At 35.3% G+C, this 25,425-nt stretch overlaps 1 protein-coding gene across 1 annotated transcript in view; it reads right to left on the bottom strand.

The window, feature by feature from the left end:
- LOC148949025 (acetylcholine receptor subunit alpha-like) overlaps window positions 1–25,425 on the bottom strand; it is a 310,500-nt gene that overhangs the window by 173,607 nt on the left and 111,468 nt on the right. The window contains exon 7 of the mRNA XM_089095090.1: window positions 2,814–2,950. Within this exon, the coding sequence (XP_088951216.1) occupies window positions 2,814–2,950 (137 nt within the window). The remainder of the gene's footprint in view (window positions 1–2,813; window positions 2,951–25,425) is intronic.

Raw genomic sequence — 25,425 nt, 5'->3', positions numbered from 1 at the left:
ATGGTCCTAGATTATCAGGAGAGGGCTCATTCGAACGGATATTACAAGTTCTAATGCTATTTTGAGTGACTAAAAAGATTGGAGGGTATGTAACCCCTCCCGAGCTCATTTTTCCCAAAGTCAGCCCATCCAAATTTTGAAATAGCCATTTTGTTCAGTATAGTTGAAAGGTCAAATAACTGTGTCTTTGGAAAAAATATGACCCCCCCCCCAGACTCTGTGGAAAGTTCTTTAAGTTATGACACTTGCTAATTGTTTACGTATAGTATTTTTTATTGGGAAGTATGGAAACATTTTCGGTTGTGGGGGGCGGGGGCAAGGTGAATTTTCTGCTGGGAAATGTTCTACTAGGAAAATTTCCCATTGGAAGAGAATTTTTTGTGAGGGGTGAAATTTTCAAGGGAATTCTTATACTGTGGGAATTTTCTAGAACTCCCATACGAAATTTTTTCGGTTTGTCTTACTTTTTCTTTGCTGACTCAATTTTACATGTGGGGATGTTAAGTGTAATTATGTGGCCTGAATCTTCACCAGGAAATAATTCTCTAGAGGATATTTCTGTAGGGGAGGGGTGTTTCTCCTTGGAGGGGTAAACGGGTTTCCCGGCATTATTTTTAAAACAATTAAAAATTAAATAAAAAACAAGTATTTGTTTAATTGGAAGTAAGGAGCAACATTAAAACATATAACGAACATAAATAATTGCATATATGAGGTTTTTGCTTCCCTCCGGAATACCTTGTTCTAAAAGTCGTTTAAGTAGGACAATAACAGGTATCTTTTAGAAGTGCAAAAAAGAACTTTAGCGTGAAGATCGAGGTATTGAGAAGGGGGTGACTCATATACGTAACTATTTCTGTTCCGGTGGAACCGGAACAAAAGGGGAAATCGGTGTTTCCCTCTTTTTCTCAAATTAGGCAAACTTTCTCAGGCTCGTAACTTTTAATAGGTAGGACTAAACTTGATGAAGCAATTTCTCTGGAAAATATCTAGCAAATCTTCATGATCTTTTTGGAGCATCCATGCTTCAGAGCCATATTTGACAACTGTCATCACTGTAGCTTCTAATATTCTAATCTTGGTTTGCAGACTTATCTTCCTATCCTTCCAAACTTTTTTTTAAATGTGAAAAAAACACCCTTAGCCTTGGCTATTCTACTTTTAACATCTTCACTGCTCCCACCATCTTTACTAATAATACTACCAAAGTAAGTGAAGCTGCCCACCTGATCAGTCTTTTCATTACCCAACGTCACCTTTTCATCTTCATTTATTCCTAGCATTAGTGACTTAGTCTTCTTAACATTAATTTTCAAATCTATTCTAGTACCCTGAACTCGCAAAACCTCTAAAAATTCATTAATTTTGCTCACACTTTCATCTAGGATTCCTAGATCATCAGCATAATCTAAGTCCAGAAAAGTTTTTCTCTCCATTTGTTTTTGTGTTCTCCCATTGCCTTTCCTGTGCTCCTTAAGACAAAGTCCATCAAAATAATCCATATAAAGAGGGATAGAACACAACCCTGCTTAACTCTGTATTTAATACAAAACCAGATGCTAACCTCATTTCCTACCTTAACCGCAACAGTGTTATTCTCGTATATAGCATAAAACCTACCGCATCATTGGCGCTTTACTGAAAACTATATGCGTCTTGAACAGTCTTGGAAAGTATAAACAACATCAAATTGAATACTTGATATATAATGATATTAGTTGTTGAAAGATCCATCAGTTCAAGAATCTATTTCACTCTAATTTAATTTTTATTTTCAATTTTGTAAGAACTAGAAAAGAAAATATTTTTAATATAATTCGTTTTCAGTGAAGCGCCAATGACGCAGTAGGCTTTTGGTTTTTATTTACAGTTAAGGAATGGAGTAATATCCAAACTCTTGTTTGTAGTGAAACTATATTCGTCTTGAATAACTTTACAAAGAACTAATAAATTAAATTGAATATCTGATGTATAATGATATTAACTGCTAAAAGCTCGTCAGTTCAAAATATTGCTATAATTTTAATGTTTATTTTCAATATTAAGTACAAAAGGAAATATTTGTAATAAAATTGGTATTCAGTAAAGCAGCAATAACGGAGTAGGTCTTAGACTTTTACAGTGAGAGAAGGAGGGGATACCCAAACTCTTGTTTGTAGTGATTTCTGTTCGTTTCAAGCTTGATTTGCATATTCAATTTAACTTTCACTCGTTTTAAGATTTATTTATTCATTTACATTAATATCTATTGTATGTTTGTTTCCATTGATTGTTTATTCAATCTCTGTTCGTTTTATGTTTCATTCATACTTCAATAGCAAAACCTAATTTAAGGTCATGTGAGCCCTTTTCCAAAAAGACGTATGTGAGACAAACCACGCTCTGAAGAGTTAACTGTATTCATTAATTATGGGGTTCAAGTTTGAATCAATGTCCACGTGTCGAGTGGAATTGTGCTTAGGTCGAGTCTATAATTGAACAATATCGGCTAAATATATATTTAGTGTAATTTAAAATGTATGAATACATGGTGAAAATGTATGAATAAATTCCTTGAAGCTGAAATAAGATGATTGTATGCTGAAATTTATTGGCAAGACTGTGGCGATATTAGGCCTTTTTATCTTTTTCTTTTTTTTTAGCAGGATTTGGTATCTAGTGTACAACCTTTGAACAAAAGTTTGAACTTAATGCACATTGGAACTTTGATGATATAACTAAAGAATAACATACTGTAATTATAAAAATTAAACCTTCTTCAGGATTTCGAAAGCAAATATAAAAAAAGAATCATGGTAAAAAATAAATATTACCTGAATGTATCAAGAATCATGGTGAAAAGCACAAATTTTCCTAGAAGTGGCACAACAAGACTTGTAGGGGGGATGATCTCAGCCAACAGCAAGAAAAAGACAGTCAGGGAAAGAAGAATTGAAATAGATAAGCTAACCTAAAAAACAGAAAATATCAAGAATATGATTCCAAATACACAAAAAATGACAAACACGTCTTACGAAGAAATTTCAGGTGACTACCGTTTAAACAAAGAGAAAACGATAGATATCTGTTCTATGCTACAAAAGATATTCAACTCCATTGGTTTATTTTTGTGACGTGTTTTCGCAAGCTCAACACGCTTTTTTAACTGAAAGTAAGGAGCGACATTAAAACTTAAAACGAACAGAAATTATTCCATATATGAAAAGGGCTGTTTCCTCCTCAGCGCCTCGCTCTTTACGCTAAAGTTTTTTAATGTTTTAAAAAATAAAGTTGTGAGATATAGTCAAACTTTAGTGTAAAGAGCGAGGCGTTGAGGAGGGGACAGCCCCTTTCATATGCGGAATAATTTCTTTTCGTTTTAAGTATTAATGCTGCTCCTGGCTTTCAGTTAAAAAAACTTAATTTTTTATTTAATTTCTGAAAGTTTTTGAATTAATGAAGCTTTGATTTTGGCTCACCGTACATGAATAATTAAAACGAAATTCGCACACTAATGTTCCTTTTTTTGGCTAAATGGCCTTCTCGAAATTTTGTTCTGACGTAACTTACGAATTAACCTACGTAACGAATTTCTATATTCGTATGTTTTATTACGTATATTAGGGAGTTCGTCCCCTAGTCAATACCTTGCTCTTTACGCTAGAGGTTGGAATTTTTTTCGAATCACGAACCCCTGAATCACAAAGGCCGGTTAATTAGAATAGATATCTCTTTTGAAAGTACTAAACAAACTTTAGCGTAAAGAGCGAGGTATTGACAAGGGGGCGAACCCCCTCATAAACGTAATCATTCTGTTCGTTTTAAGTTTTAATGTGCTCCTTACTTTCAGTTGAAAAAAACTTGTTTTTTTATTTAATTTCTGATCGTTTTTGAAATAATGCTGGGAAATCCGGCGCCCCCTTCATAGAAATGTCCCCTCTCCCAAGGAAACATCCTCCATGGACAGATTCTCCCCCGTAACCCCTACTCGGACCCCCCCCCCCCTCACCAGAAAAAAATTCCACCTGAAAACGCCTGTATACTTCCCAATAACCAGTACTATACGTAAACAATGGGCAAAGTTTATAACTTACAGACCTTCCCCTGGAAACTGTTGGGGATTAACTCATCCTCAAAGACATATTAATTAGATTTTTGACTATGCTGAGCAAAATGGCTATCTCAAAACTTTGATTGGGTGACTTCGGAAAAAAATGAGCTTGGAAGGGGGCCCAATTGCCCTCCAATTTTTCGGTCACTTAAAAAGAGCACTAGAACTTTTAATTTCCTTTCCAATGAGCCCTCTCACAATATTCTAGGACTACTGGATCGATACGATCACCCCTGGGGAAATAAAAAAAAACAAAAAAAAAAACAAACAAATAAACACGCATCCATGATGTTTCTTGTGGCAAAAAATACAAAATTCCACATTTTTGCAGATAGAAGCTTTAAACTTCTATACTAGGGTTCCCTAATACTCTGATTTTGATGGTGTGTTTTTCATTAAAAGGGGTTGTTTCCCTCTTTTTTCGAAAATAAGGGAAATGTTCTCAGGCGCGTAACTTTTGATGGGTACGACTAAACTTAGTGAAACTTAGATATTTTAAATAAGCATAAAAATTTGATTCTTTTGATGTATCTATTGGTATAAAAATTCCGTTGTTTAGAGTTTTGGTTACTATTGAGCCGGGTCGCTTCTTACTTACAGTTCTTTACCCCGAACTGTTTTAAAAAACGATCTTTTTAAAACCGCGTTAACTGCTGTTTCTGGTTAACTAATGCCGAGTGACAAATCTAGACTAACAAAGAAATTTCACTTCAGAAACAGAATTACTGGAAAACATCGAAAATGCGATTGAAAAGTCAGAGACTAGACTACTCAACTGGCTAATTAGCAGGGGAAAATAAATGAGATCTGGGGAAAGTTACTTTGAGAGTCTGTTGAATAGAACCCCACCAGCTAACTCACCTACTATGCCAGATACCCGCACCAAACCTTTACATCAGCGTTGATCCGCCATCGGCCGAAAAAATAATTACTGTTTTAAATTACAGTCTTGATGAAATTTATTTTAAATGCCGAACAAATCCCCAAGCACTGGACAAGGAATATTTTCCTTAAGGCTACAAGGAGGAAGATACATCTAAATGAAAAATTAGAGCGGAATAACTCTCCTTTTGACACAGGAGAAGTTCCTATCGATCGTTTTTCTAAGCAGAACAAGTTCCGTCCTGGACCAGCGTCTGAGAGAAGACCAAAACAATTTTGTTCTAACAGGTGCTGTTTTTGGCGTGGCAGGTTCATCTTATCTTAATTCTTCGTTATCAATCTCAAGAGTTCTATGAGTAGAAAAACAAGAAATGCCTGGCCTTCATTGACTTTGAAAGAGCACTTAAATCGGGGGATAGACAGACTCTTTGGAAAAAAAAACCACTGCTGCAGTAGGCCTATCCCAGAAAAAGTGTTCTAAATTATAGAAGCATTGTGCCAGAACACTGATTGCTGCCTTCGGAGACCATAAGAAAATACGGTTTTCTTCAAGATAAGGGTCGGAGTTAAGCAGAGCTTCGTCTTGTCATCAGTGCTATTTTTTTGATAATGGACTACATATTCTGAAAATGCGCCGGTAAAGTCATTAACACAGAAAGCAGAAGAATTGTAGAACTGTTCATTGCCAATGACACTGGGCTACTTAAGTCATGCAAAGAAAGTTTCCAAGAGTACCTAAGTTGCGTAAAAGAGTCATAAGGGCAGATTGACTTAAGATTAAACGAAGACAACCAAAATGAATGGCAAATACCGGCTCCCTCTTGAACGTATAATATGGCTCCCTAACTGTTCATCAATTCAATGAATTTAGTAACCTAGGAAGTATAGTTGAAAGCACAAAGGACTGTGAACACAATGAAAAAGCGAGGATTTGCCAAGCAAGTTGCATTTTTAGAAGATTGTAGCATGTTGGAATTTTCAGAAATCCAATGTCAGCTAGTTGGATTCAGGCGAAGAGGTAGGCCGAAAAATACGCTCAAACCTAACTAAGCCAGCAACTTTTGGTTCTTCTAAGCATCTTTGTGCCCCAAATTAGAAGACGGGTGGGCAGCGAGACATTTGGGGACGAAATCTTGGCTCTTACTAGATGCCTCAAGTACCTCTGGAGACAGAGGAGGTACTAAAGCCTAGGGTAAGGTATCTCTTCTCCTGAAAGTATCCGACTTAAATCTTCTTGTATAATTCATAATTTTTATTCGATATGCTTCCTTTTGTACTGGCAGTTATCTTTAGTTTGATTTTGTTTAAGGTTAATCACAATCTTCTGAAACTGCTTAGTTGCTTGTTTTCTTTTGGTCAGGCCCCAAATACTGCACCATCGTCTCACCTTTCTCGAAACAGACATAAACTAGGCCAACCATTGACAGTTTCAGAGAGGTTACAAGATAGTTTGGTTGTTGCATGGAACCATCAAAATCGACTTCCAATTTTGTACTTTTAGTTTATGTTTCCAAATTTTAAATAAAATCGTATCCACAATGAAATTGTTGATTATTTTGTATTGATCTCTGTCGGATCTTATTGCTACTCGTTTTGTATTATTGTTATTTGGGTTGTTTCATATGCTTCTTTTTGTCGTTGTCTAGTGGATGTGTGCCGTGATTTCATAAGTTATTTCCTATTCTTTTTTCTTTTTGTTTCTCAAGTGTTTTATTTGGATTGAAGATCCATCTAATTGTATTTTTTACTAAATTTTAGTGTTATCTGTGCATAACGAGCTTGCCTCTCTGCCAGATACTTGTAACTATTTATGAAGTATCATATACTATTTATTAAAATAAAATGAACTTGGATCTGAGCCTTAGGTGTTTATCCTAAAAGATTATTCTAATGTCCTTTAGAAGTTTCGTTACATTTGATACTGCCTTGAATCTCGGAGGTTGCTGGTTTGAATTTGTCTAACTGAAAATCGTAATTGAAAAGCTTCCACTGTAGCTGGTTTATTGTAAATATCTACGTAGATGTTATGGGCAAAAAAGCTCTACTTAAATGAAAGGCCGAGACACTAAAAATAAAGCACAAAAAATGCTTTGCTTTCAATTAAAAACTATTACTATGATCAGACTTTAAGATTGAATTTGAGTCCCATGAAAAATAATTACACTTCAATAAAAGTAAAATCCAAAATAAAATCAAACAGTTCGTGGTAACGAACTGTAAGTAAGGAGCGACCCTGCTCAATGGTAACCGAAACTCTAAAAAACGGAATTTTGGTACCAATAGATACATCAAAAGAATTAAATTTTATTTTTGATTTCAAATATATAAGTTTCATCAAGTTTAATTATACCCATCAAAAGTTATGTGCCTAAGAAAATTTGGCTGATTTTCGAAAAAAGGGGGAAAGACCTCCTAAAAGTTATAGAACCTTAATGAAATTCACACCATCATATTCAGCGTATTAGATAACCCTACTGCAGAGGTTTCAAGCTCCTATCTACAAAAATGTGGAATTTTGCATTTTTTGCCAGAAGAAAGATCACGGGTGCGAGTTTATTTGTTTTTTGTTTTTTTTTTCCCCAGGGGTAATTGTGTTGACCCAGTTGTCCTAGAATATCGTAAGAGGGCTCATTGGAATGGAAATTAAAAGTTCTAGTGCCCTTTTTAAGTGACCAAAAAATGGAGGGCAACTAGGCCCCCTCCCACGCTCATTTTTTTCTCAAAGTCACCCAATTAAAATTTTGAGATAGCCATTGTGTTTAGCATAGTCGAAAATCTAATAAATATGTCTTTTACGATGACTTAATCCCCCACAGTTCCCAGGGAAAGGGCTACAAGTTATTACCTTTGCCATTGCCTTAAATTTCTTAGGCGGTATTGGAACGTAAAAAGACAAGTTAAGGACTGATTTTTTTCTGGTGGGGGGGGGGGGCTGGAGGAGGTGGTTAATCGGTATAATATATCAGGAGAGGATTTGTCTGTTGGACCAGGGCCCTATATCTTAAGGGGCGCCGGATTTCCAAGCATTATTTAAAAAACGATCAGAAATTAAATTAAAAAATACAAGCACTTTCAACTGAAAGTAAGAAGCAACATTAGAACTTAAAATGAACAGAAATTTTTACGTATATGAGGGGGTTTTCCCCCAAGTCAATACCTCGCTCTTTACGATAAAGTTTTTTTTTAGTACTTTCAAAAGAGCTATATATTCTAACTAAAAGGTCTTTCTTATTATGGTGTGTTTTCATTAAATAAGTTGTTATATCAAAACGTTCAGAGTGTAGTATTGAATAAAAGGAGAATCCCATAATATACGTAATAACTACTACTCAATAAAAAAAAAAAAAAAAAAAAAAGCGATACGGCTCAATAGTAATCGAAACTTTTAAAAACGGAACTTTTATGTCAATAAATGTATCAAAAGAATGGGCTTATAATGCTGATTCTAAATATATGAATTTTATTAAGTTTAGTATTACTCATCAAAGTCTACGAGCCTCAGAAAACTAACCTTATTTTTTAAAGAGGGGTTACACATCCCATAAAAGTGAAAAATTTTTAATGAAAATCACAACGTCAGATTCAGCGTTTAAGAAAACCCTATAACATAGGTTTCAAACTCATATCTGTAAAAATCTGCAACTTTGTATTTTTGGCCAGAAGCAAAATATACGAATATAGAAGTTCGTTACGTAAGTTAATTTGTAAATTACGTCAGAACCAAATTTAGAGACAGCCATTTAGGAAAAGAAAAGTAAAATTTTTATGCAAATTTTGTTTACTTATTCAATGATGGTGAGCCAAAATAAAAGCTGTATTAACTAAAAAACGATCAGAAATTAAATAAAAAAAAAAGTTTTTTTAACTGGAAGTAAAGAGCGACATTAAAACTTAAAACGAACAGAAATTATTCCGTATATGAAAGGGGCTGTCCCCTCCTCAACGCCTCGCTCTTTACGCTAAAGTTTGATTCTGTCTCACAAATTTATTTTTTTAAATAATAAAAAACTTTAGCGTAAAGAGCGAGGCGTTGAGGAGGGGACAGCCCCTTTCATATACGGAATAATTTCTGTTCGTTTTAAGTTTTAATGTCGCTCCTTACTTTCAGTTTAAAAAACTTGTTTTTTTATTTAATTATCATAACAGAAAGAAAATCTGGTTATATTTTAAAGCCATTACATACCAGCAATGCCAAAAGAGTGATTTCAAGAAGTCTCTACTTTTACAACCTATTTGTTTACTTTTTTAAAATTGAGAAAGTCAGTCTAATACTACATAAGGACTAAGGAATCAATTGATGCTTCTGAAATTCATCAGCAAAAATTTCCTTAATTCCATTCTTAAAACTGGAAAAGTCCGCCTATTACCATATAAGTATAAATGAAACCACTGATCCATCATTTTTGTTGAAAACCTATTTTTCTCTTTTCGTTTTTTACTTCTTAAAATCGAGAAAGTCGGTCTAATACCATTTAAGTATTGACGGAATCATTGATGCATCCGAAATTCGTCAGCAGAAAATTCGATAAGAAGTCTCTTGTTACAAATTCACTTTGGATAATCCCCTCTGATAGTATCAAAGATATTAGTATCCCTTGGCTTTCCTCAGTTCAGAAGTAAGAAATCCTATTATCTGGGAAGATGAGAAAATAGGTTTGCAATTATGCTGTGATTGTGCTCCCAGCATTCTTTTAGGCTTACTTGTGTTAGTTGTTATATTGGCAGAAGGATAAACAAAAATAGTTACTGTGATATTTGTACTTATATAAAGGCTAAACCACATAATATGAGAAACAGAATAGAAAGAAATCTTTGAAGCTGTGGCATGGGGGTAACCGAATTAAAAACAAATTGCTAGCAAAAAGGTAATACCATTGCCTGTACCATTGACAATGTGGCCTTATAATGTAGGACTGGAAGACAATATTAAATATAGTTCAAACTAAGGCGAATTTACATATTGTAGACAAATATAATTCTGAAGTCTTTTTCCCAAAATTTGTTCTTTTATCTTTGACCCAATATAAAGAAAGAGCTTTGGGATTTAATAAAACTAATAATTCTTATTTTAGCTTTTTGCTTTTAGATTTATCATGTTCATGGCTCAATGGTGTAGGCTAATTCTTCGCCAAGACGGTTTCTAGTCCTTTCAAAGTCCTATAATTTTTATCATATACAAAATCCGGTCGTTTAGAGTTGCAAGCTGATGTAAAAGGGGAAAAGGGTTTGAGGGACAATAGGCTCATTCTTTGGCCTCCAATTATGCATGTTGAAAATTCTTGTGTGACTCTTATTTCAGCAATTTTCGAAACAATTCAGCCATTTTGCTAAATTTCTTCAGTTTTAGCTATTGATCAATTGTTTGACCTTTTTTCATTAAATCAGAAAAAAAAACATTTGCTGTAATCGGAATCTGAGCAAAAAATATGTTGTTTATTTAAGTTAGTATAGCGTAATGCAATTTCTGCAGTGCCCAAAGTTTCAACAAGAAAATAGTGCTAATAGTTTCAATAAACTATTATGAATATTGTGTCCACAGTTTCAATAATAAAAAAAAAACCTGTAATTGCAGCATTGTTGGAAAAAAATTTCGAATGATACTTTATAAAGCTCAGTTTTTTTATACTGATTTACGCTGTGTCCGGCGTTTATTGCCTCCAGAAAATACGCCCCCCCCCCTTTGTGGAAAATACCACCCGGAAGATACCCCCCGTGGAAAATAATCGTCCGTGGAAAATACCCGCCATGGAATTACCCCATCTCCCCCGGGTGGTAGGCTAATTAGAAAAATAGAAAATGATAGAGTTTAACAAAAAGTTTAAAAAAAATTCCATGAAAAACCCTATCTTAGGCAGCGCAGTAGCGCTAACTAAGTAAAGAACGATGTTGGCACAATGAATTATTTACTTATTTATTTGATTTTAGGCCAGGGCACTTCGTATAGAAGGAGTTGTGAGGGCTGATAGCCCCCCCCTAAGCCCATCATTTCCTCAAGCACTTCCGATCAAAATTTTGATGTAGCCATTTTGTTCAACGTAGTTGAAGAGAACAGAAATTATGTCTGTGAGGACGACATCCCCCCAACAGCAATCAGGGCAAGGGTTGTAAGTTATGTCCTGGGGGCATATAAGGTTCTTATAGAAAGCATGGTCGTATAAACTTTTGAGGTGGTTCATTGGATTAATAACCAGGAGTTCTAGTGCCCTTTTTCAGAGTCAAATTGATTAGAGGGCAGCTACCCCCCCCCCCCACACACACACATCGTATTTTCCCGAAATGTATCTAATAAATATTTTGAGATAGTAATTTAATTCAGAATAGCCCAAATATCATTTAACAAGGCTTTTGGGGATTAAAAAAAAAACCAGAGTCTGAGGACAAGGAATGTAAGTTATGCCCCGGAAGTATTTAAGGTTTTAGCGAAGAGATGGTTGTTTAACTTTAGAGGAGACTCATTTGTTTAAAAATTAGAAGCTCTAGTTCCCTTTTAAGAGTAAAAATTGATGGAGGGCAACTAGTCCCCCCCCCTGACCCCCCTCTTTTCACCACATGCATCTGATTGAAATTGTGAGATAGTAATTTTGTTCAAAATAGTCCAATATACATATAACAAGGCCTCTAGGGTTGATGCATTCCCCCAGTGCCCTTGGAATAGGGTTATAAGCTATGCCCTGGGGGCATATTAGGTTTTTAGGCAATGGGCGGTCGTATAAACTTTCCAAAGAGTATAGATAGAATATTTTAAGAATGGTATTAAGTTTTATTTTTTCAGGTCAACTTGAGGAGGTATGAAACTAAATTAAACACTACGATTTGTGTCAAGATTTTCAACAACGTTTGTGTTGTTAAGAATCGTTGAAAAAGTCCCCTAGCACACAAATATCAGGCCAAACTATGAATTCTTAAAGAAAAAACTGTAAAGATTTAAGCTATAGTATTTTCTTTTTCCCTGAAAAAGACTGTGTCAAAATAAGACGAACAGAAATTAATGAAAAAATTTTCTTTCCACAAATTAAGTTACAAAATTGCATTATAAAAAAATTGAATAAATATTGCATTATAAAAATTGTATGAAAAAGTTGCAGTTAAAAAAATCCACAAAGAAAATAAAAAAATTGCATCAACTTAAATATGAGCAAAAATAGAACCAAATAATATACCAAGCGTAAAACTACAACATATCAGCATCAATAAATAAATGAAACCCAATACGAACAAAAAATTACAAGACAGAAATTTTCCGTGGGGGGTATTTTCCGCGAGGGAAGTTTTTTCCCCCGGGCGAAGGGTATTTTACAAGAGAGGGGTTCCGGGGGTGTTTTCCACGGGGGTATTCTCAAACACGAATACTATTGAGAGCGCTTTCATCAAATCACGTTTAGAAGGGTATAAGCGCGATGAGTCGGTTTGTCTCACTTTAATTCATTTTGACTAATTAAAAGCAATTGTTGTTATAAATCTTAATGCAATTTCCAAAGTCTTACTACTTCAGCCTTATGAATATTCGAAGATCTACACAGCCTGTACTTTTAGAATTGAGACATTGTTTTTGGTCGTAAATTTGGTACAAGACAGAACGGTCTAGGAGGAATGTTAGAAAAATTGACGTCAATAATATTGGAAATTCAAGGTATTAAAATTTTCTAAGAGTATAAAAAAAACTAAAATTAATTGAGAACAGGACTACTGTGTATGCTTTCAATTTCGCACAAAAACGTATCACTTAAAAGCACGAACTTCAGGCATTCAGACTGCCCGAAATGTATCTCGTTGCAGTATAAGGACTAGGTCAAATGGGATTGAAAATGGCATGAACTCTACATAATAAACTCCTTATATATATTCGTTACAGATCTGAATGAATGCTCTTGATTCATCCAAACAAATCCAGCAGAACACTCAACTCATCTAAAGGCTCTTAGCCTTATTATTTGAAAAAAACTACGTTTTCTAAAGAGTTAAAGAGGCTGAGTTACAAGGTAGAACCTTAGAACGTACAGGGATTAGGAGGCACAGTTGGGGGGCTGCCGCCCCCAAAACCCCCGCTTTTGCAGCCTTTAAATAAAAAAAAGGTTTTTAAACTGAAAGTAAGGAGCGACATTAAATCTTAAAACGAACAGAAATTATTCCGTATATGAAAGGGGCTGTGCCCTCCTCAACGCCTCGCTCTTTACGGTAAAGTTTTTATTGTTTAAGAAAAGAGTTGTGAGAAAGTCAAACTTTAGCGTAAAGAGCGAGGCGTTGAGGATGGCACAGCCCCTTTCATATACGGAATAATTTCTGTTCGTTTTAAGATTTAATGTCGCTCCTTACTTTCAGTTTAAAAAACTTTTTATTTATTTAAAGGCTGCGAAAGCGGGGGGTTTGGGGGGCGGCAGCCCCCCACAGTTCCTCCTAATCCCTGTACGTTTTAAGGTTCTACCTTGTAACTCAGCCTCTTTAACTCTTTAGAAAACGAAGTTTTTTTCAAATAATTTCTGCACGTTTTTGTACAGTTTATAACTTATTATTCCTTGACTAACTGTTAGCTGATCGTGTCAGGAGTTAAAGTTGGGGGTCTGCCCCCCCCAACCCCCCGCGGTTGAACATTCTTGTGTTAAGGCTTTTAATTCCTGAATACTCAAATCACGTCGTACAGGGTGCCTCCTAATCCCTGTACGTTTTAAGGGTCGACCTTGTAACTCAGCCTCTAGAACTCTTTAGAAAACGTAATTTTTTTAAATAATTTAAAAAAGAAACTGAGCTTCTTTTTTAAACTTTAAATTCAGTATATGAAAAATTTCCTCTGACGGTGAACCGAACCCAGGTTTTCCACCTGACAGTCAGGAGTTTTGACCGCTGCACTAAAGAGACACAATTGTAATTGTTTTTTAGTAAGGGGAATCTATTTTTGACGCAAGCAAATCCACACAAAACTTGATATTTGGTTTTTGGAAAACAGGAGTGAGGATCAGGAGTGAGTGATCAGATTGAGCTGATCCAGGAAAGCTTATCCTCTAAATTTCAGCCCGATCAGACAACGTTAAAGGGGGGTTGTGGTGGGAAAAATTAACATGGGCTATTATAGGAAAACGAGGTTTTTCGTAAATGTAAATTCGGGGGATAATTTTTTCGGTCTGAAAATATCAAAAGGCCCTAACAGGTCGAATTCTGCTTCGAATGAGTCCTCATTCACCCGGATCAGTTGCCAACTGTGGCCTGTAGGCGTGTATAAGAAAAAAAAAGAGAAATGAATTTTAAGTGGTTATGTTTGGTTTTTTGAAAACAGTGATCGGATTGAGCTGAAATTTTGAGGATAAGCTGCCGGGCCCTAGGAAAGCTTAACCTCTAAATTTCAGCCCAATCGGACAACGTTAAAGGGGGGCTGTGATGGGAGGGTCGAAACTTCCGGCCCAGTTTACCCCATGAAGATAAAGTCGGAGGAGGATGAAATTTTGCACGTTTCTTAGTTTGAGCTTGGGCTACAAAATGCAATCACCGCCGTCTCTCTGCGATCTCTAGGACCTGAAATCGCTTAACATTGTGGTGGGTCGCCTCTTTATAGAGGCACAAGTGTGCCTCCTTGATATACCCGAGCAAAATTGGAACAATTCAAATTATTACGAGATGTAAATTCGAGACCGTGCTATCTTAAAGGTTTAAAATATCATCCTTCTTATTGAAGTGAATCTATGAACAACTTCTCTTAAGTGGGCTATGTGCATAATTAAGGCCCTTACATCTAGGAATACATTTTTAATGTCTCCCCCCCGGAAGACAACTGGTTTATTAATTTATTTGATTTGAAGTCCATCTTTATATTTTTGAACTAATGCCAAGTAGGGCTTTGGCTGTACTGAGGGAAATTGAGGCGTTAGGGGGTTATTGAACTTGCTTCAAATCAGTTTCGACCCTATTGATGAGAACTACAACTCAGAATGTGTGATTCGTATAGCTCTTCTGCAATCTGTTAAGACGATCCATTTTGTGTAATCCCTACCCCATAGAAAAAAACTAATATAGGGAGACTCATCGCTCTTTACTAAGCCGAACAACGGTGCTGTCTATGAAATGTATGAAATCTATTTGCTTGGTCAGGGTTGTTGTATCTTCAGAAAGGTCCCAAAAGGGTTACCTAAGAGGACATATTATTCCAGTGCAATCACATAGAATAGTTTAGAATAGCTAGCCCGTCATACGTATTGGGTTTTCTAGTTGTTGCTACCCGTGTGTCTGTTCCAAATATTAGTGAATGTCTATCAATGAAGTATTGGTCAATTTTTCTGGTAAGACAGAAATCAGACAGAAAAAATATAATATTTAAATACCCCTTTATTTCTGTTTCCAAATATAATAATCACTACTGTCATAATTGTGAGCCAGTCCACCCCACTCCCTATGACAAGGTATACCCTAGGCTATTTACAGAAGTTTATGATTTTGTGGATTGGCTATGATTTTTATCTAATTTCTCATTGAAATATATAAAATTTTATGTTGAAATGATAAGATTATACTTATTCTAATATCCGTAAACAGCTTAGAATATCTCTTTAGAAATCCTTGGTAAGACAGTAGATAAGGTTCAAAAGTTCTATAGCCTATGAAGAGACACCAGAGGGTAAGATCATGAGTTCTCTAAGAAACTTTTACGGTCCCTTAACCTAGTGGTCGAGAGTTATGTTTTTTTGGTTAGAGATATATCTGAAAAAAGTATTTATTGAAAGTGCTTTTGCAAAAAAGAACGAATGAATGACATGAAGACATTGACAACTCTGTCCTTTAAATATGTTCTAGGACTGCAGGGCTATAATAATAATAACAATAATAATAATTATTTTATAATCCACTTTTATACAAAACAAGTGGAGTAAAGTACACTAAAAAGGAAGAAAATCAAATACACAGAAACAAAGATAACTTAAACCTTCATCACTGACAAAAACACACGGATAATGTTATGGTTTGGGCTTAGGGACGCAAAGGCATGTCTTGTTAAATTATTACTAAGCAATTCAAACGATTTGATAATGTCGGTAGCACCATACTTCTCAATAATACGTGCATTACTATATGAAGTGGCAAGGTACAGTAAAAATTTGCAATCAGAGGCAACGCTGTAGCGTTGCCTATAGTAAAGGCCATACGGCTCCAATGTTTTATTATTTATTTATTATTATCTTTTCTCCCAGAGGCACTTCACATGGAAGGGGTCGTCGTAGAAACTTCAAAGGGGGGTCATTCAATTGGAAATCGAGAGTTTTAGTGCCCTTTTAATAGTCGAAAATGATTGGAGGGCAATTAGCCCCCCCCCCACGCCCATCATTCCCCCAAACGCATGCAATCAAATTTTTGAGATAGCCATTTTGTTCAGCGTAGTTGATTTCCAAATAGAAAATATATTTTCGAGGAGGACAATCCCCCACAACCCTCAGGGCATGGGTTTTAAGTTATGCCCTGGGGCATATAAGGTTTTTATAGAAGGCGTTGTCGTAGAAACTTCTAAACAGGCTCATTCGATTGGAAATCCAAAGGGCTAGTGCCTTTTCTAATAGTCGAAAGTGGCTAGAGGGCAACTAGCCCCCCCCCCACGCTCATCATTTCCCCACACACATTCAATTTTTAGATAGCCATTTTGTTCAGCGTAGTTGATTTCCTGATATAAAATATTAATTTCTTAAGGAAAATCCCCCACAGCCTTTAGGGCCAGGGGTTTAAGTTATGTCCTAGGGGCATATAAGGTTTTTATGGAAGGTGTTGTCATAGAAAGCTCAAAAAAGGCTCATTCGATTGGAAATTCAAAGGCATAGTGCCCTTTTTAATAGTCGAAAGTTATTGGACGGCAACTAACCCTCCCCCCCCACGCCCATCTTTCTCCAAACACATCCAATTAAAATTTTGAAATAGCCATTTTGTTCAGCGTAGTTGATTTCCAGATAGAAAATATGTTTTTGAGTAGGACAACCCCCCAAAATCCTCAGGGCAAGGGTTTTAAGTTTTGCCTTGGGGGCATATAAGGTTTTAATAGAATGTGTTGTCGTAGGAACTTCAAAAAAGGCTCATTCGATTAGAAATTCAAAGGGCTAGTGCCCTTTTTAATAGTCGAAAGTGATTGGAGGGCAACTGCCCCCCCCCCCCGCCCATCTTTCCCCCAAACACATCCAATCAAAATTTTGAGATAGCCATTTTGTTCAGCGTAGTTGATTTCCAGTTAGAATATATGTTTTTGAGGGGAAAATCCCCCACAAACTTTAGGGCAAGGGTTTTAAGTTATGCTCTGGGGGCATATAAGGTTTTTATAGAAGGCGTTGTCGTAGAAACTTCAAAAAAGGCTCATTCGATTGGAAATTCAATCAAAATCCAATCAAAATTTTGAAATAGCCATTCTATTAAACGTAGTTTTAAGTTCTGAAAATTAGGTCTTTGAGGATGACAACTGCCCCACAGCCCTCAGGGCGAGGGTTGTAAGTTATGCCCTTTGGTCATATAAGGTTTTGTATAGACAACGTTGTCGTAGAAACTTCAGAAAGTGCTTATTCGATTGGAAATTTAAATGGCTAGTTCCCTTTTTAATAGTCGAAAGTGATTTTAAGGCAACTGACACTGAAAGTTCCAGAAATTGAAAGTTCCAGTTCACTTTTTAAGTGTCAAAAGATATTGGAGGGTAAGCAGCTCCCCCCCCCCCCCAAACCCTTTTTTCCCGAATATATCTAATAAAAATTTTAAGATGGCTATTTTGTTAAAAATAGTTCAAAGATCATACAACAAAAATTAAGGTGTCGACTCAACCCACAAGGGCCAAGAAACAGGCGTTGTAAGTTTTGCTCTGGGGGCATATATGGGTCTCATGGAAGGGATGCTCGTATTAACTTCAAAGAGGGATAATTTGATTGGAAATTGAAAGTTCTAGTTCACTTTTTTAGAGTGAAAAGAAATTGGAGGGCACCTAGCCCGCCCCCTCTACGCCCTTTTTTCCTCAAACCCATCCGATAAGACCTTTGAGATAGTTTTTTTTAGATAGTTCAAAGAACATATAAAGAAAACTCAGGGGTCAACACAGTCCCCTAGGGCCTGAGGGCAGGTGTTGTAAGTTATGCCTTGGGGGAATATATAGTTCTTATTGAAGGGATGCTCGTAGAAAATTCAGAGATGGCTCATTTGATCGGAAATTTAAAGTTATAGTTCAGTTTTTTAGAGTAAAAAGAGATTGGAGGGCAACTAGCCCCCCCCACGCCCCTTTTTCCCCAAATGCATCCAATTAAAAATTTTGAGATAACCATTAAGTTAAAAATTGGTCAAAAGTCAGATAACAAAAACTCAGGTGTCGTCACAACCCCCAAGGGCCACTGGGCAGGCATTGTAAGTTATGCCCTGGGGCATATATTGTTCCTATGAGAGGGATACTCGTATAAACTTTCGAGAGGGCTCATTTGATTGTATATTGTAAGTTCGAGCTCACTTTTTAATTGTCAAAAGAGATCCGAGGACAGATAGCCCCCCCCATGCCTTCTTTTTCAAAACACATCTGATGAAAATTTTGGAGATGGATATTTTGTTAAAAATAGTTCAAAGGTGGGATAAGAAAAAATCTGGTGTCAATAGACCCCCCCCCCCAGGGCACAGGGGAAGGCGTTCTTAATTATGCCCTAAGGGCATGTATGGTTCTTATGAAAGGGATGCTCGTATAAACTTCATAGAGGGCTCATTTGATTGGAAATTCAAAGTTCTAGTTCACTTCTTAAGAGTCAAGAGAGTTAAACTAGCTCCCCCCCGCTCCTCTTTCCCCAAACCGGTCCGCTACAAATTTTGAGATAGCCAGTGTTTTGGAAATAGTTCAAAAATTAGATAACAAAAACGCTCACAAGAGCCCGGGGGATAGACATTGTAAGTGTTGTTCTGGGGGCGTATATGCTTCTTATGAAAGGGATGCTCGTATAAACTTCAGAGGGGGCTCATTTGATTGGAAATTGAAAGTTCTAGTTCAATTTTTAAGAGTCAAAATATATATGCGAGGGCAACTAGCCCCCACACCTTTTTTCCCCAAGCCCATCCGATAAAAATTTTTATAATAGCCGTTTCATTAAAAATAGTTCAAAGGTCAGATAAGAAAAATTCCAGTGTCGACGTAATCTGTCAGGACTCGGAGGCAGGCATTATGAGTAAAGCTCTAGGGGCATATAAAGTTCTTATGGAAGGGATTCTCGTATAAACTTCGGAGAGGGCTCATTTGTCAGGACTGTCAGGACTCGGAGGCATCTGTCAGAATCTGTCGAATCTGTCAGGACTCGGAGGCAGGCATTATGAGTAAAGCTCTAGGGGCATATAAAGTTCTTATGGAAGGGATTCTCGTATAAACTTCGGAGAGGGCTCATTTGATTGGAAATTGAAAGTTCTGGTTCACTTTTTAAGAGTCAAAAGAGATCAGAGGGCAACTAGCACCCCTCCTCCAAGCCCTAAATGCATCAGATAAAATTTTTTAGATAAACATTTTGTTAAAAATAGTTCTAAGTTCTGATAACAAAAAACTCCGGTGTCGACATAGCCCCCAGGGCCCCGGGTTAGGCGTTGTAAATTATGCCCTGGGGACACATATGGTTGTTATGGAAGGAATGCTCGTATAAACTTCCTAGAGGGCTTATATGATTGGAAATTGAAAGTTGTAATTCACTTTTGAAGAGTCAAAAGTGATTGGAGGGCAGCTAGCCTCCCCCCCCACACTCCATATTTTTCCCAGAGGCACCTCATATAGAAGGGTCATCATATAAACTTCAAAGGGGGCTTATTCGATTGGAAATCGAGAGTTCTAGTGCCCTTTTTAAGACTCAAAAGTGATCAGAGGGCAACTGCCCCCCCCAATTTGAGGTGCAAACAAACATACAATAGATATTAATGTAAATTAATAATTAAATATTAAAACTAGTTAAACTTAAATTGAATATGTAAATCAGGCTTGAAACGAACAAAAATCACCACAAACAGGAGTTTGGGTATTACCTCCTTCTCTCACTGTAAAAGTCTAAAACCTACTGCGTCATTTGCGCTTTACTGAAAACCAATTTTGTTACAAATATTTTCTTTTGTACTTAATATTGAAAATAAACATTAAAATTATAGTAACATTTTGAACTGATGAGCTTTGAGCAATTAATATCATTATACATCAAAGATTAAGTTTAATTTATTAGCTCTTTTTAAAGTTGTTAAAGACGAATATAGTTTCCCTATAAACAAGTAATTGGATACTACCTCCTTTCCTATCTGTAAATAAAAACCAAAAGCCTACTGCGTCATTGGCGCTTAACTGCAAACGGATTATATTACAAATATTTTCTTTTCCAGTTCTTACAGCATTGAAAATAAAAATACAATTACAGTAAAATAAATTCTTGAACTGATGGATCCTTCAAAAATTAATATCATTATACATCAAATATTCAATTTGATTTTGTTTATACTTTCCAAGATTGTTCAAGAGGCATATAGTTTTCAGTAAAGCGCCAATGACGCAGTAGGTTTTAGACTTTTACAGTGAGAAAAGGAGGTCATACCCAAACTCTTGTTGGTGGTGATTTTTTGTTCGTTTCAAGATTGATTTACATATTCGATTTATTTTTCACTCGTTATAATACATATTTATCCAGCTGTAATAGTAGAACTTGCATTCTTGATTCCATGCACTGTTTATTTAATTTCTGGTTGCTTTATGTTACATTTATACTTTAATGCCACAATATGTACCTCTAGTTTAACCTTGCTTTTCCTATTCAATCTAAGCATTACTCACTTTAAGATCTACTTATTCATTTATATTATTACTTGTTGTATGTTTTTGCTATAATTGTTTATCTAATTTCTGTTCGTTTTTGGTTTCATTTATTCTTTAATAGTAATTTCTGGTCGTTTTTGAGTTTGAATTTTAAAAGGTATTTGTATCTGCTGAGCTGAAGTTTAAAATAGCCTTTACTTTTCTTTGAAAAACTTATTTTTCGGAATTTTTTTTTTAATTAATATCTAAAATAAGCATACGGATCTGGCGCAAATCATTCTTATTTAATAACGAATACATTCCACTTAAAAACAAGACAGAATGGTCATAATATGTGGAATACATTTTAGCTAAAGCTCGGTGTGAATATTTTCCACGGTTAGGTACAATGTTTGCATATCTGATCTTCAACTTTTCTTTAACATATAAAAACTTGAAGTCGCAAAAAAGTGAGTTTAGAACAATAACTAATTCTCGCTGTATATAAATAATAGACTCTGTCTCAAATAGTTGGACTCTGTCTCGCAACTTTGTTTTTTAAAACAATAAAAAACTTTAGCGTAAAGAGCAAGGGGGTTGAGGAGGGGGCAGTCCCTTTCATATACGGAATAATTTCTGTTAGTTTTAAGTTTTAACGTCGTTCCTTACTTTCAGTTAAAAAAAACTTAATTTTTTATTTAATTTCTGTATTCTCTTTAATTTCTATGTATATATATATATATATATATATAAATATATATATATATATATATATATATATATATATATATATATATATATATATATATATATATATATATATATATATATATATATATATATATATATATATATATATATATATATATATATATATATATATATATATATATATATATATATATATATATATATATATATATATATATATATATATATATATATATATATATATATATATATATATATATATAACGTAGGTGTGTATAAAGTCCATTTTAATTAGACTCTTATAAAAAGGGTCTGTAAAGATATCCTCAGTATCTCTGTTTAAGCTAGGTCTCTATGCATGTTTTTTTTTTTTTTTTTTTTTAATTTCTTCCCTAAAAGATTTTGGCAAATCATTTATTATAGACAGTAGGTTTACTTTATTTTACTTTCAGATTCAAATGATTTTGAATCTATATATATATATATATATATATATATATATATATATATATATATATATATATATATATAATATATATATATATATATATATATATATATATATATATATATATATATATATATATATATATATATATATATATATATATATATATATATATATAAGTGTGTGTAATCGAATGGATATATGTTTGTCCCTTATGGACTACTATATCATTCATTAGATCGCCAAGAAACTTTAGGAAGTTTTTGAGCATACTCTTGTGAGGGTTTCCTATAACACTCCCCCTTTCCAAGGCCTTCTTAACACTTTTGACTAAAATTTCAGACCCAAGAACACAAATGGTTGACAGTTACTTTTGCTCACATTATTCACATTTTCTAAATATTCAATTAGAGGGTCAGCTAATTATGAATTGTCATACAACAAACTTTCGAAAATAAAAAATTACTTTTTAATAAATTCTCTGAACTTGGTTTTCAACAGTTTCTTCAATTCGATTTTTCACCTATTGAGTTTGTTTTGTATATGTTTTTCGACTCTTTTCATATATAATCAAAATAAATTAATTAGGTAATTTATATAAATGTAGGGTAAGGGACAACTTCATCCTTCCGGGAGGAATTTTCACAGGGGGAGGGGGTCTGCGCGAAGAATTTTCCATGAAGGAGGATCTTTCCACGCAAAGGTTGGGGATTTTGAACATTAGGGAGAATTTTACATGGAGAGAATTTTCCGCGGGCGGGATTTTCCGAGGGAGTTTTTTTTTAACCCTTCTAAGTGCAATAATATAACGGCTATTGATAGGTAGAATTTTCAACGTAGGGACGTTCCTCCGGGGAATTTTCTGAGGAGGAGGAGTTTTGTTCTTTTGATATAGCAGCGCCACGCGGTGGGTAAGCTATCTCATTAAAGAAAGACAAAATACTAACAAGTCGTGTTAACATAAAACAAACAAACTAAGAGGCTGCATCTATTGAAAGACAAAACCGGTGCCCAATGTAATTGTCAAGCTTTCGTTTCATTTAGGGTTTGATTTTCAGTCGCCCTTTTGTTCTTGTTGTCATGAAGTCGGCCACTTTTTATCTCTTATTTTCTTTTTCCTTAGAATCTAGTTGTTATTCTTGATCACTTTGAAAGTTTGTTTTTTTCTCCTTTTATATACTTTTTGCCAAAGTATCTGCTTTGTTTAGCTATTCACCGGCTGAATGTCGTTGTTGCTCCGTTATCGTTGTTTTTGTCGGTTTTTCATTGAGTATACTAAACTTAAAAACTTTTTCGTATGCTGACCAATGGTCTACGTTGCGCAGATACCAATCTCTTGATTTGACACCTTCAGCCAGGAGGGCAATGAGTTGTTGGGGAAAAATTATCCGACGCTTCCCGTGATTTTCTCCCCAGATTTCTCTGGGTACCCATTTAGAGCTGGGTTGACTTTGACTGAGCTTACAGGATCACACCATTGATCCCTGTTCCAAAACAAATAATTGGAAACACCTAGACTCGAACCCTTGACTTCAGGATTTCCAGTCCTGAACGCTAACCAGTCGGCTAGGACGGCAAAATGTTTTGAGTTATCAAAAGCTAAGCTCAATGAACTTCGAATAAAGAGTCTGCCAAGTGTCAAAATTACACATAGACTACTATTTGTATCAACAACACCTATCAAAAATTTACCAATTAGAAATATTTCAGCCATGCAAGATTCCAGTTCATATCACCAATCCATAAAAAAAAACAGACATCAATAACCGTTTACAACTTGAGATCCCTATAAAAAGTTCATAAAGAAGACACTTAAGTTTGATATAGGTTTATAGGCTATAAAATTGCACAAATTTGATTAGAGTAAGAACAAACATTTACAACATTTTATTCTGGTTAGGGGGCCATCTAACTTCGTAACAGCTATTATAAAAAAAAGTACCACCTTATTGCTATTAAGTGCCTTCTGGTAAAAAAAAAATTTCTCAGTCTCTTCGGTTTTCACGGGTCTCTTCTCTTATTTAGAAAGCTTTATGCAATATTGATTTTCCCAAGCCGTGGAATTTCATTTTTGTTCCGCAGTTTCTAAGCTTTCATTTTGGTCTTTCTTTTTCAACTACTTGTATTATTTACTTTCTGTATTAGTGGACGTCATAGTTTCATTTAGCTATAGGAAGAAACGGCTATCATATGCACTTTCTGTCGGAGCTTTTGAAATGCAGATGAGAATGTCAGATAGATTGCATAGACATTGGGAGAGATTGAAAAAATAAATAAGCATAATATTATTCATCTGAAATTGCAAGGGATTTCTTTGTCAAAATTTTAAAGAATCAGATATGGCAAGAAGGATAAATGATCAAAAAGTGATATTAACATGTGGTGCCAAGATGAATTCATTATGTGCAACTTTCTGTTGAAATTCTGTTGAAGCTCACACACATACTTAACATTTCTATCTACTGCTTAACATTTCTATCTGTAAACAGAAAATATGACGGCACCTTGCCTCCATACTCTTACCAACTCTCCAAAAGTTCCAGGTCAATTCCCACCTGTCGTTCCCAGGATGTTTCAGGTATGCCGTTTTAATACCCTGGAACTTTCTACTTAGGAATAAAGAAGTTCTAATTCCCTTCGGGGCTTCTAACGTAAAATGATTTAGATTGATTGGAGACAACGATTTTAGCCCTTTTCCCTTTTTTGGGGCCATTTTGGAAGGGGACCCATATATTTTTTTTCCTTTTGCGCTGGGGCTTTCCTAGTCCAAGGACTTAAGGGTAAAAGTTTCGAGCGTAGCAGAAAAAATGTTTTTGACCGTGTTTCAGGCTCCTTTTTGGTGTGGGAGGGAGTGACTGGTATTTACCCTCCCCCCTGGAAAATATACCCCAGAAAATAAACCTCCCCCCTGGAAAAAAAACGACTAAAAATATCCCCTCCCCGAAAATACCCCCCCCCCGAGGAATTTAACCCTCTAAGGAAGATACCCCCCCCCCCCTCGTGGAAAAAAGGTTTTACAAATTTGAGAATTTTATTTGAGTTTGTTTTTTTTTTCGCAGGGGGAAGGAATTTTGTTACTTGTGTATTATACGCCACTTACTCAAGTTTACTCTGTGTAAAACTCTAGAACAAACCGGTTTCTTCGTTAATTTCTTACAGCTTAGTATGAGACAAGACAAAGATAAGTGACAGAATAGATGGGAAATATATAATTTGGGCTATATATTTGTACATGGGGGGGGGGTAAAGAATTTGGACAGTCAGAAAACAATTCTTACTTCATAATATGCAGAATAATTGCACCTAAAACATTGTGCATGCACACCCATTAAATTTTATCCCCCTCCCCCTAATGTTCAAATATATAGCCCAAATTTGTTTCTAAAGTAACGAAGAAACGGGTTTGTTATCGAGTTTTATACAGCGTAAACTTGAGTGAGTCGCGTATAATACAAAAGTAACAAAATTCCTTCCCCCCTCGGAAAAAAAAACACTCAAATAAAATTTTCAAAATTAGAAAACCTTTTTTTCCACGGATGGGTGGAGGGGTATTTTCCAGGGGATATTTAC

This window comes from Artemia sp. Qi Xiang Cuo, chromosome 9 (assembly GCF_049724085.1).
Source record: "Artemia sp. Qi Xiang Cuo chromosome 9, ASM4972408v1, whole genome shotgun sequence".
In the NCBI taxonomy this organism is placed as follows: Eukaryota; Metazoa; Arthropoda; class Branchiopoda; order Anostraca; family Artemiidae; genus Artemia; species Artemia sp. Qi Xiang Cuo.
This window is presented reverse-complemented; position numbering and strand designations above follow the sequence as displayed.